General features: G+C 40.1%; 1 protein-coding gene across 1 annotated transcript; it reads left to right on the top strand.

Moving 5' to 3' along the window:
- The first annotated feature begins 309 nt into the window (after positions 1–309).
- LOC119898659 (protein GPR108-like) lies at positions 310–12542 on the top strand. Its single transcript, XM_038712837.1, has 18 exons — positions 310–706; positions 1033–1152; positions 2975–3025; positions 3130–3224; positions 3325–3395; positions 3572–3789; positions 3865–3927; positions 4027–4128; positions 4206–4339; positions 6752–6827; positions 7008–7081; positions 7176–7293; positions 7392–7522; positions 8097–8140; positions 8224–8273; positions 8635–8718; positions 9202–9323; positions 10912–12542. Exons 1-18 carry the CDS (start codon positions 611–613, stop codon positions 10997–10999), a joined length of 1737 nt encoding a protein of 578 aa, XP_038568765.1. The 5' UTR covers positions 310–610; the 3' UTR covers positions 11000–12542.
- The last annotated feature ends 247 nt before the right edge of the window (positions 12543–12789 follow it).

The raw sequence follows: 12789 nt of genomic DNA, 5'->3' as shown, positions 1-12789 counted from the left end.
TGGCAGAGACTTCTTTTGACGTGGAGGGTCATTCATGTGATCACTTTCAGCCGGAAGCTCCGTGTCAAAAAGCTGAACCATGTGACCACATCTAGGACAACTAGCACAGGGTATAGTCAGGACTGTGGAAGTAAAAAAACTCGATTGTTTGACAGAAAGTTAACGTATATTTGAGCATTGACTTTTGAGCTTATATAATTCAAAATGACCTTGCTTTCGTCGATTTTCCTGCATCGTAACATATTATTTTTATTCTTTTTCTTTTATTTTGAATCATATCACCGGATGTGAGCTTATACGGTTGACGTTTATGTCCGTACCTTGCTCACTTTTCTTGATGCAAGACCCGGAAGCGAGAGTTTTGCCATCTGCACAGGCTAGCTGTTTCTTTATGCGACGAAGGCACAAAATAATCGAAAAAACATAACATAAAAGGTTATAAATTGATAATAAACGACGTAGTTAAAGGACAGATGCGCTGCATTTAAAGATTAACAACATTGTAATTCACCACGGATACTGTTAAGACTGCTAGCTAGCTAGCTATTTAGCCATCTGGCATCTCGCTAACAGTAGCAGTTAGTTAACGTTAGCGAGTTAGTGATTGGTGATGGCTGTGGCACACAGAGGTTGTGTCGTGGCTGGATATTTACTCGTATTACTCTTGGCTGGCTGCAAAGCAAGGATACACAAGCTCACACTGAAGGTAAGACGACTTTTTAAACTAGAGTTATGTTACCTAGGGGGCTAATGTAGAGTATAGTCACCGCTACGATTTTATGAGCTAGCTAACGTTTGTAAGTTACGCTTTAATCAGCTAGGTTTGACAGACGGTGATCCAAAAGAGAGTGTCGTGCTGTTGTGACGATGTGAAAATGAATTTGAAAAAAAGTTATAAAACGTAACTTCTGAGGGTGGTAATCGCTAACTCATCTGCGTGTGAATTTCACTTGTAATGGTAACGTTACAACGACTGAGCAATTTGCCACAGCAGATCAGGTCCCCACAGTTTTTATTTGTTCTTCCTCTCAGGATGAAACACGGGTTACCGTCGACCTCAACAACTTTGGCTTCTTTGCTAACGCGACTCTGGATGTCAACCTGCTTTCTCTGCGCCTGCCAGAGGACGGGGTGAACTACAGCAAGTACCCTGTAAGTAGTGTTTGTTTTTGTGAGAGTTGTTTTAACTTGTGCGCTGTTGTCACAGTGTTAGCCACCAATGCAGTTTTCAGCAGGCAGAATTATGTGCTTCTAAATAGTTATTGTTGAATAAATGAAAGGAAGGCTGATTTATATTATATATTTTTTATGTTCTTGGGGCCAATTAATCTCATGAAAAGATCCAAACAAACAATGAATTGATCCTACCAAATCCACTTCTGATGTATTCCCCTGTGTGCCACAGAGCTCCCAGCATTATTAAAAACACATCAATAGGCCACGATGTTGCTCAAGATTACATGTTCCTGTTTTACCATGAACACAGGCACTTTTGAGTCAATCCCAGTACATCGTCCTGGTGCAGTAAATCTTGCCAGCTTTATACAAATAAAAACAAATGGACACAAAATATTAAGAGAGATTCAAAGACTAATGAATTTGGGTCTTTTAATGGTATTTATAGACAGTAAGCAAAACATACAAAAATGCCAGCCTTACTGTGTAAAGGAATCCCACAGTTTCACCTGATTAAGATTAAATTTTATACAGTGCACATAGACTGGGATAACAGTTTGCATTTAAGTTTTTCTTAATTATGTCTCTTTTTTTATTTTTTTATACATGTGTATGTACATAGGCTACATGCATAAACCAGAAAATTCTGAAGTGCATTTTTTAAACTTGCATCTTTCAGAACAAAGTATCATGGATGTAATACACAGTCCGCCTCCTCTTATCTTGTCGGAATCTTGTGCTGTCAGCTTGGAAACACAGTGTGTCCACTGATTGCTTGATCCGGGATGTTGATGACAAGATTAGGGACTGTTGTGCCCACATCTTCACAGACACCTGTGAAGATGTGGGCACAACAGTCCCTAATCTTGGTTGCTTGGCCAGCTCAAGTCCCATTTTGTCCAGACACCTTTACATACAATTTTATGTCCAAGCGGTGCCAACATGGCTCCTATCCTGGCTCTCTCCTCTTCTCTGCACAATCAGTGCACCCGCAGTGGTGCCTTGTCTGGTTGATCGAGCTGGGTGGATCACCTAAGTTCCTCTGCTCTTTAATTCAAAAGCCTTGTCTTCCTTTTCCAATGACTGTATTTCTGTCACGGTAATACATGTTTCTGCAATAAAGCCATACAAAAAAAACATTCAGAATAAATGCATTGCAACGACAATGTACTGTGAATTGTCCCCTATTGATTAGGTTATTACTTGACTACTGACAGTTTCTTTCCATGGATCTTCTGCAGCACAGCCTCCATATGCTGCTCAAACACAAAGTAATAAGTGGGTCTGACGAAGTCTTGTCTTGCCTTAATACAGAGCTAAGACTTCCTGTAAGATGGCAGTGATAATGGGGTTATACACTAAAAGGAAACCATTTAGCAGAGCCGTTGAAGAGATAACCTTCATATTTAGACAGTTTTTGTCTCAAGTATACACAGTACATTGTCGGGGGTATTGCTCCTGAAGCAATTTAGTAGAGTGTCAGTGAGTAAGAGTTTTCCAGCTGCAGTAAAATCTCAGGCCAACTCACCACAACAATCTCAAAATAGTGAACTAATTTACGTTCAAACTTGTGGGATGAGTAGTTTAACCTGCTTTGCTTTGACTGCTTATTTTACTTTGGCCATTGGAAGTTGGTGGAAAACATTGGGAGCTCATAAATGCAGCCAGAGTTCTAATATATGGAGTGTTGAATGATGACAGTAAATGGCCATGAAGAGTGAAATATCATATTTTTAATGGAAATGAAGTCATGTGCTTTTGACTCATTGACTGACCACATTTATGACACTCTCTTTAGGTCGGTTTCAGCCTCTCCAGGTCCCGTGTGAGTGGAGTCTTGTCCTACACAGTGAGTACATCCAATCGTAAATATTTCTGTTGAACATAACATTTAGTGGTAAGATGAGCGTTGGACTGTTCAAATGTAATTTACTTGTTGTGATTTTTTTCCAGGCAGAGGAGACACAAGAGACATGCCCGCTCACTCTCCCAAAGCCAGCCAATGATGAGCCTCTCATTCTTTTTCTTATTGATATCGTTTCTTGCAGGTGTGTATGTTTCGTATTTAAGTATTCAGAAGTATCTGTTACTGTGCCCTAAAAAAACCTATTGTGATAGTTGACTAATGTGTGTTGTGTGTTTGTGTAGTGTCAATGTGAGAGTTATGGGTGCCCAGGACAATATCTTGATAGCAAAGACAAAGCCTGAAACAGATAAAGGTCAGTGTTGCTCACACACACTACAACTGTCACAAATTCATCCAGCAATTTATTCTTATTTAAGCACCAGAATGAATTATGGAATCAGTACTGCACTTTAAAATCCTGTGAGAATTTAAAAATAACCATTTTGTGAATTCAAGTGCATATGACTGGTAGCTTGATGTGTCCTGTAGGTCAGAGGAAAACCAGGGATGCTCCTGGTAGTCCTATCGATACACCAAGTGAGGGTAAAACATCAGAGAGTGGGACCATCAAAAATGCTGACCAGTCAGGTGTTAAATCGAATCAGTTGAACAAAAAGGACGATGATGTGAATGAGAAGAAAGTTGATCCAATCGAAGAAAAGGCGCCTGCAGAAGAATCTGAGAAAGTGGAGGAAGAGTTATTCGAGGTAAGGGGTGTTTGTGTGTCTGTGTTTGTGTGATCTATTAATATATTATAATTTCTAATCTGTATTTGCTTCTAGCTAAAGAACCTCGACCACATGACCTTAGCTTTGGGTAATTTTAGCGGCTCCTACAACTTCAGTGTAAGTACACCTTTCTTAACCTTTATATGTGACTTGAAACATCGTTTGATGTGGTTTACTGTTGTGTAACATGATTTTGTCTCTGTCCCTCTCCCACAGTTCCAGATGTTGATCGGCAAGCTGGCGGAGGGTCTGTACAGTCTCAAGTTCCACTACTGTAAGAACAGGGTGGCTGGACCAAAGTTACCCTATTCATTCACTGTAAGTCACATGTGTTTTGTGTTAGTAGGTACATGCTCAGTTGTGTGCCTGGGTTAACCTGAATGTATCCTCTGCAGGTGGAGGTGACTGAGAAGAATCCAGGCGGCTACCTGTCTGCAGCAGAAATTCCTCTCTCTCGCCTTTATATTGGTATGGCTGGAGTCTTCTTCACCGCTGCCATGATCTGGGTGTACACACTCATGAAGCACAGGTACACATGCATACAGACACGCTAACATGACTGCTCACAGTACTTCAGTATACTTATTTAAAGATGCCAAATCACTTTGCTGCATGCATGGTAGGACTTTTTGCAGAGATGTGTTTTTTTTGCATATCCTGTTGTTACAACATCCACAGAGTCTACAGCTATTCTAGCAGGCAGCTCTGTGAGGCTGAACGTGGGCACAATGTTCCAGCAGCATACTGACATGCTCTCAATGCAAAGGCTTACATGCCAATGTAATGTCGTCATGTTAATGTCATAACACGACAAACATCATAATGTTTATCATTAGTATCCTAATATTTGCTCATTTTGCAGCTGAGGCTGTTGGAAATGGCAAATAGTTCCCAGTGTCTATTCAATGGTATTTTCGCTTGAAATTCCCATCTCTGGTCTGTACAAAATTTCCATTCAATCCATTCGTCTATTTCCATCCAAAAGACCTTTTTCAAAGCAGACGTTTTGACTTGTCATAGCAGGAAAAGCACAGATGAAAAAATGTAGATAACAATCGCTCACTTCCATTCAGTAAGCCATGACTGTGAGCCAGCATGCACAACACCGGAATCCTGAAACTGGCTCACCTAAATGCAATGCTGTTGATTTCAATGTAAACAATTATGCCTGGGTTTTTTTTCTACAGTAACTTGCCAAAATGTCTGCTATAAAAAAGATCTATTGTTGCTAAAATATTCAGTCTGGACCAAAGTGGTGGACCAAAACACAGCAGACTGGCATTTCAGTCCTTGGAGCCACCTTGCTAGAGTAGCTAATAACTAATAAATATTGACTTTTCCCCATACTTAGAACCTTAACTGAAGCCAAGAAAAATCTCTGGTCCTCTGTAGGGCTACCCAGTGAGAGACATGCATACTAGCATAGTCAGGGATGCCACGCAATTTTGTGTTTAGTAACTTTCCACTTAACAACAAATTAGTAACCAGTAATTAAACAGTGGGTTTTATTAATTCAAGTGTGCATTTAAATAAGTATATAAATCAATCATTGAAAATATATTATATCAATTGAAAACACTGATTGTCAACTGCTTTTTAAATGCATACAATGTTGACCAAAACAGGTGCTTCACATTAACAGAACTGTGCAGTAAATGTAAGAAAGTGCTAGTGACTCTTCTTTATGACTTTTTTTCAGTTAATGCTTTCGTTTGTTGTCAAAATTAGGACGATTTGCGATTAGATTATAATGGAACAAATGGTACATTGAGTCTACTTGCTTAATTATCAAGTAATGTGCAAAATACTGACATTTTGAAATGTGTATTTCTCAACTTGAACAAAGTTAAACAATAAAACAATATTTATAAAAATAACAAGTAAAACAGAACAAGGGGAGGGTGTTCCTACGGAGGAGAAGGCTAGAGGCAGCAAATATTGGCGCACAGGTTCAATGTACATCTGTCAAATGCAGAGTCTCTAGCAACAAACTGGAGGAGGAACTGTACATGAGGGTATTACATAAAGAGTATAATGTTCAGTTAATAGTTTACTGTTAGTATAACAATATTATATTAATTACTATAATCATTATAATTTAATTTAATAGTATACGTTTTAGCCACTGGTTGAATATTAAATCCATTTCCATTAGTTTCATTTCTGTGGGTTGTTTTTATTCATTAGATCCTTGTGCAAGCAAAATGTTTTATTGGTCTCTAATTTGTTAATGCTGAGTACTAACTTGTCAATAATCATATTGTACAACATTTAATGATAGCACGTCAACCTTTTTTAATGTCCCGCCCCTTCCAGGCTGTGATTGGTTGGTTGACAAAAAGTGACTGACAAGCACATCGGCTCTATGAAAAGTTGAATTTGTTGAACAACTAAAGGCACCGATACAGGCACCTAACGTTAAATAGCCAGCTGAGCCAAACCCAAACCTTCTCCCGGTTTTCTTCTGTCTGACCGCTTCAGCTGCCGCCGATGTGTCTCTGTCACTGAGCAACAGGAGCACCGGCATTTCTCTCATTGCTCTGGTGACCAGTCTGACTATGTTGTGAACGATTAGCGGCAGGGCGGGGAGGGGGGGTTACGGTAGGTTGTTGTCTTAAGAGTTAATTGCAAACTGCTCATAAATCAATTTTCTCATTGCACGTAGACCTAGGCTTATCTGTTTTTAGGGATACATGCGCGAGCCCAGAGTGGGCGGGGATAATGAGCAGACTGCAGCACACACAGAGAAGAGAGCACCACACACACTTTTTCTGTGGGGGGGGGGACTGTGTGTTACAGTTTTGTTTTGTTAATACACAACATACTAAGGACTATACTGAAACTTTAGCAGTGTGAATGATTACACCCATCACCACAGCGGTACCCATTCTCTACTCTATAACATATTCAAACATCTTTCCCCTGTGTGCTTTGCTTACAGGTACAGCGTGTTTAAGATCCACTGGCTGATGGCAGCACTGGCCTTCACCAAATCCACATCATTGGTCTTCCATAGTGTAAGCGCACCTTCACCACAGAGCAGACCATTGTCTCTTTTGTAACATATTATGTTTGTATTTGGCTTTTATTGTGCTCTCTCTGTTATGTCTGTTTATTCTGTCTGTATTGCTAACTGTGTTCACAGTACGCCTGGATTCTTTGTCTTTTAATACAACCTCTCTCTCTGTCTCTCTCAGATCAACTATCACTTCATCAACACTGAGGGGCATCCTATTGAAGGCTGGGCTGTCATGTATTATATCACACACCTGTAAGTACAATTGCACACAGGCAATGAAGTTTAAAGTTAAGACTCTAATTTAGCATATTTTAATATTCACAGTTTGTAATGATGTGCTTTCCAGGCTCAAGGGGGCTCTCCTGTTCATCACATTGGCACTGATTGGCACCGGCTGGGCTTTCGTTAAATACATCCTGTCTGACAAGGAAAAGAAGATCTTCATGATTGTCATCCCCCTGCAGGTGTGTGTGTGTGTGTGTGCATGAGAAACGGCAATTGTGTGTGATTATTTACACCCGGTGAATTTGTTCTGGTGATCAGCTCACCTCTCATCCTGCAGGTCCTGGCTAATGTCGCCTACATCATCATTGAGTCTACAGAGGAAGGTTCCAGTGATTACTATGTGTGGAAGGAGATCCTCTTTCTGGTCGACCTCATCTGCTGCGGAGCCATCCTTTTTCCTGTTGTCTGGTCAGTGTGTGTGTGTGTGTGTGTGTGTGTTTGTGTGTGTGTGTGTGTGTGGTTTGTGTGTGTGTGTGTGTGTGGTGCATCTAATGTGTATCAGTTACTTTTTCCATTTTAAAAAATCCATTGAAAATTGAGTTGAGACTGAAGTGTATAAACAGTTGGTAGTTTCCACACAGGCTCGTTGAGATAAGAAGATCTTCATAGCAAAACAGGGCACCTTGAGTACGCTACAGCATCCAAAGTGCCCCATTTTCAGTCCATTTTGAAGAATAAATTTCCCTTACTGACAGCAGTAGAAAAGAATCAATATTGCCCGGAGAACATAGGTAGTGCTCAAATGCAAGCGTGAGGACAAGCGGTGACACCAGCAGCCAATTAGACACTTTTTAAGCCAAAATCTCGAGGTCTAAAATTACAAAACAAGATCATTGATAGACTTTTTTTGTTTTGTTTTTGAATGAAAAGTGAACAAAGTGTTACATGGACCATGTATGCAGGTTCACCCATGACGGTAAGTAACATTTTCAGTCTGTGTGCACATGTGTTTTGTAGTTCTCAAACAAACCTGTCTTTATAGGTCTATCCGTCATCTACAAGAGGCTTCTAGCAGCGATGGCAAAGGTGAGAATCCAGATCAGTTACAGTCGAAAGGAGTTGTAGAGATTGTAATTCTTTAATTTAAATTTGGTTCATGTCTCTTTCAGCTGCCATGAATTTGGAGAAGCTCAAGCTCTTTCGGCATTATTATGTGATGGTAAGAAAGAGTTCAGCTCAGCAGTATGTTTCTTCTGTCCTCGATCCCACCATCCCTCCGTCTATCCATCAATATTGCCTACCTCAGTAGAGATAGCTTAATCCCCAAGTTGTTGACGATGCTGCTGATTTGTTTCAAAAAATTATTTGTTTAATAAAACATGTTTTGGTGTCAAGCATTATTCTTACAATAAATTCTACTGAGTCATAGCTTTTGGCAAAGCCACTCCAGGCTTCTCATTCACCACAGTCACTGCTGGAGAGCCAGAACAAAAGAGATACAGACAACCCCACACACTGTTTGTTGTTCACACTGACCTAACGTGTATAACAATGTTTGAATTCTGTTTTCTTCTTTCTAGATTGTGTGTTACATCTACTTTACAAGGATCATAGCTATTCTGCTCAAGGTCACCATGCCATTCCAGTGGCAGTGGTGCTATGAGGTAAGATGACAACAATGATGCTCAATGACAAGCTGACTTTTATTACTTTGAGGAGCACCTGTTTGTAAAAGGTCAAAGATATCCTGTTCTTTACTCTGACTCAGCAGTGACTGGTCATACTTGACTGGAAGTATTACTTGAAGATATGTGACAGTGTGATGTTGGCAAACAGATTACATATTTAAATCCCTTTATTATTTAGTAAATGGTCAAGAACACCATTCTTCCACCAGAGGTTTGAAAGGATATTAGCATTAGCACCAAGAAAGAGGAGGGACTAAGGGATGTATATTTAGATTGGCTGATGCTAGTTATATGAAACTTGTTTGCATGCTGGTTGGGGGAAAAATTGTTTGTGTTAACAAAAAAAGTGCAGGTAGCAAGAAGTGATTGGCAGCTGTGCGCAGTATTTATCTGTATTATCTTTGATCATAATTTTCCCAACTTCTGTCATCAAACACACTCCTTCTCATGTTTCTTCAGTTTCTGGTCGAGGTGTCTACTCTGATCTTTTTTGTGTTGACGGGCTACAAGTTCCGACCAGCGTCCAATAATCCCTATCTTCAGCTTCCCCAGGACGAGGAGGACGTAGAGATGGACGAAGTGTAAGCATACACTCTCACGCTTTCCATTTAACCCTTTGAACTGTGTACTTTTACTCCCTTTATTTACACTGTTATGGCATTACAAGTTATTCATTGTCTATACTGGATGCGTAGAGAAAGTAAAATGGTAAATGGCTTTGGCTTTGTTAACATTGCCTGTGGACAAGAGGAACCAGGGATCGAACCGCTAACCCGCTCTACTCCTGAGCCACAGTAGCCAACTTCTTTCAGATTAATGAAAGCGGCATGTTGGCAGTGCCGCAGCAGATTCAGTCCTCCTTCACTGTCACTGTATGTAGGAATCCTTCAGGTACAGTATTGAGTCTAGGGCACCCACATTTTGACAGCACACAGAAACCAACACACAATCACTGTTGTTACTGTTGAAGAAATATTGTGAGCCAGGTTCAGTTGTGAAGAAGTTTAAGAGACTGTTGAAGACTTAACATAGCATGGTTTATTGAGCCCGGCGGAGGAGATACAGTGCTAGCATACAACATGTGAGCACATCATATGCCAACACCAGATCTCAAGGATAACATCTTTTGGTCCCTTTTGTGTTTCTCTCTTCCCTCTAGACCCTGTAGGTTCCCCTAACAGGTCATTTTTAGCTGGCCTTAACCTAGAACAACTAATATATCTGATGTTTAGACTCCCACGCTACGTCATATTGGAATCTATTCTATCCATGAGTTGTACTCTAATCTGTGGAGCCTTGTAAATATTCTTGTAAGACTTAAACTTGTAAGATTCCTAGAGAACACCGATCTATGCTAGCCTGTCGCCTGAGCCACTATCTCTGCTCCATCAATCTAACTGTTGTCTCCTTAACAAGGACAGTTACATGAGAGAAATAACTAGAGTTGGAAGGTCAGTGAACACTTGTGGGGTCAGCTAATGACTCTAAGCTAGAACTGTCTCATCTTTCCCTGTTACATCAATTAAGACACCTAAGATTCTTTAACAGTTACGTGCATAAAACGGAAGAGAAAAAGAAGCATAAAGTACACTTCGGGTCGAGGGTCTCTCCTCTTGTGTAGAGGAGCTGTTAGCTAGGCATACTATATAATGTTACCATAGATTAGTTCTAATAGAGTCAAATTAATTTCATCTATTCTTAATTTAATTTCTCATGGAATTAAGATTTGAGATAATTTCCCCATCATGCTCTAGGTGAATTATAATATTACCATGGAGACGGTGAATGCAGCGTACTAGCTCACCTCACTGCCTATTTTCTTTACTATTTTCTTTACAAATGTACAAACAACAATCACTGGATTATTTGCATTGCTGAAGAAAACATCTAAACACAGCAGTGATAAGGCTTGAACCTGTAAGGAGTGGATTCCTTTTTTTCCCCCCACTGTGATTTCTAAGTGGTTTTATGGATGTCTTTATGTGTGATTGATATCAGAGATACTACTATGAATTGAAAGTCACACTGATTACAACAGTATGTATATGTGTTATGCCAGAGTTATCACTCTGAGAATAAAGCAGGCTTTTTCATCAGGCACAAGGGTTTGATTAAAATAGACTGTGTAAATAAAGTGCTGTTCCTCCTCTCGTTTCTCATATTGTGCAGAGTAACTGAGTCTGGTGCACTGGAGGGTATTTCCAAAGTCAAGAAAACGTGTAATGGACGCGAGCGCCAGAAAGAGTCCACCTTGTGAGCGGGAAGCTGCATCTTTGGTGGGGGACCCACTAAACATCCCTAGTCCTGCTGGTAAAAAGGGATGCACATGGACCAAGGCTCCCCTACCCCCAAGTGAAGCTTACCTTTTGAAACTCTGTGGTTGCAGTGGTCGTGCCCACTGTCTGGCTATGCAAAAAAAAAAAAGGACTAACTTTGTTGGACACTCCCAATTTCTTCAGAACACCTCCACCCAGAAACGCTGAATGGTTTCAGAAGGAGACGGGCTTGTGCCACATGGATGGGTGGAGATATGGAAAGGAGCTCAGATGTTCTTAGTTTCATTTCTCTCTTGTCACACTCTCTCAGACTCTCTCTCTCTTTCTCCAAAGATAAATACCATTTTAGAGAAAGACTTTCCGTTGTATTTATATCAGTTATTTAAAACGGTACTTCTGTGAGCCTCTTAGCCGTACCTTTTGGTGTGATGTGAGTACACGTGTGTGTGAATGTGATGAAACAACACAGGATTTCTTCCATTTGGAGACAATAGCCCATACTCGGGTAAAAGGCTTATTGGTATATATTTAAAAATTAGGCAACAATCTCAACATGTTAATTCTCTTTCCCTCTATTCGGGGGTCTGTAATGTCCCATTGCTCATTATACAACTTCATCATATCACCACACAATACAGTAGATGTCACTTTTTTCTCATATATTTGATTTGCATATTGAAATATATGGATGTAAAAGGTTGTATATTTCAATATATTTACTTACTACAAATTGAAAAGTTATATTTCAGTATTATTGTTTGTGTTGGAGAGGTAAGAGCTCCTTCCAGTCCGTCACATGGACTGCTATTGTAATTTAGTGCTTTAGTGGTTGGGGTCAACTCGCGTCCCTGTGAATTCAGCTCAGGTGGTGACATGTGGACCTGTTAATGAATTAAAAGGTTTTTATGATCAGTCTCTGAAATAACCGGAGCAGTGGCCCTAATTGTGTTCAGCGGCAGCCTTGTTTTCTTTTGCCTTTCTGGCCATGCTGTGCTGTTCCAGGACATGACCTAACTGATCATTTTTGAATTTCTCTGCTTTTGGTTTTACCTTCTTGCTCTTGATGTGAAGCTTATTTTATTAATTATTGATGACTTATTGGTGAAAGATCAGAAATGTGTGTGTAGCTGGGCGGCGTAGGTATTTGTAAATAATTTACAGAGGAGGCACATAACACTTTCAGAAGAACTGCATAGAGGCTTTATAGACAGTGCTTCAGACCGTAATGAGGCAGGTTCAGTTTCAAAGAGATTTTTTGATTCCTTTTTAATAAACAGGAACAGGATTCATGGAAAGACAACTGAGTTTTAACCACAGTCCTGGACAGGGGTGTCTGACAGAGCTGCACTCTGTTTACAGTGTTAATGTGTCTCCAGGAGCTGGTGTGCTGCCCCTGGGTGGACAGGAGCGAACAGTCAGTAATCCAGTTGAGCAGAAAAGGTTTTGTGCTTGTTACAGAGGGCTGTTTGATGTCTGTTTGAACTGTCACAATAAAGCTGGTGTTCTAGAAAGGTCTCAAATGAAGCTGTTATATGTATGTGTTTTGTTTTTTAAGCTGTGCTTTATAGAAAACAGTGATTTAATATTGCATTTCCCTAAATAAGGGGAACACATAATAGCGCTCAATATCTCCTGATTTTTAGTTGTATGTCTCAAACTCTCATAATTCAACTTAATAGCATATTTTACTCAACCCCCCCACTTTGTTACACAGGCCTTCCATTAAAAATAACTCTCAAAGCCCAATATCAATTTCACACCTGCTGCATAG

This window comes from Micropterus salmoides, unplaced genomic scaffold (genome assembly GCF_014851395.1).
Source record: "Micropterus salmoides isolate LMB-PRFRI ecotype aquatic unplaced genomic scaffold, ASM1485139v1 Ms_hic_scaffold_12, whole genome shotgun sequence".
In the NCBI taxonomy this organism is placed as follows: domain Eukaryota; kingdom Metazoa; phylum Chordata; class Actinopteri; order Centrarchiformes; family Centrarchidae; genus Micropterus; species Micropterus salmoides.
The sequence above is the reverse complement of the archived record's forward strand: the minus strand, read 5'-3'. Positions and strand labels throughout refer to the sequence as shown.

Excerpts from the sequence above, each read along its gene's own strand:
- LOC119898659 (XM_038712837.1), top strand. The coding sequence starts at position 611 with ATGGCTGTGGCACACAGAGGTTGTGTCGTGGCTGGATATTTACTCGTA. Across the intron at positions 1,153-2,974 it reads TGAACTACAGCAAGTACCCT|GTCGGTTTCAGCCTCTCCAG; the intron begins GTAAGTAGTGTT and ends CACTCTCTTTAG. Across the intron at positions 4,129-4,205 it reads AGTTACCCTATTCATTCACT|GTGGAGGTGACTGAGAAGAA; the intron begins GTAAGTCACATG and ends TATCCTCTGCAG.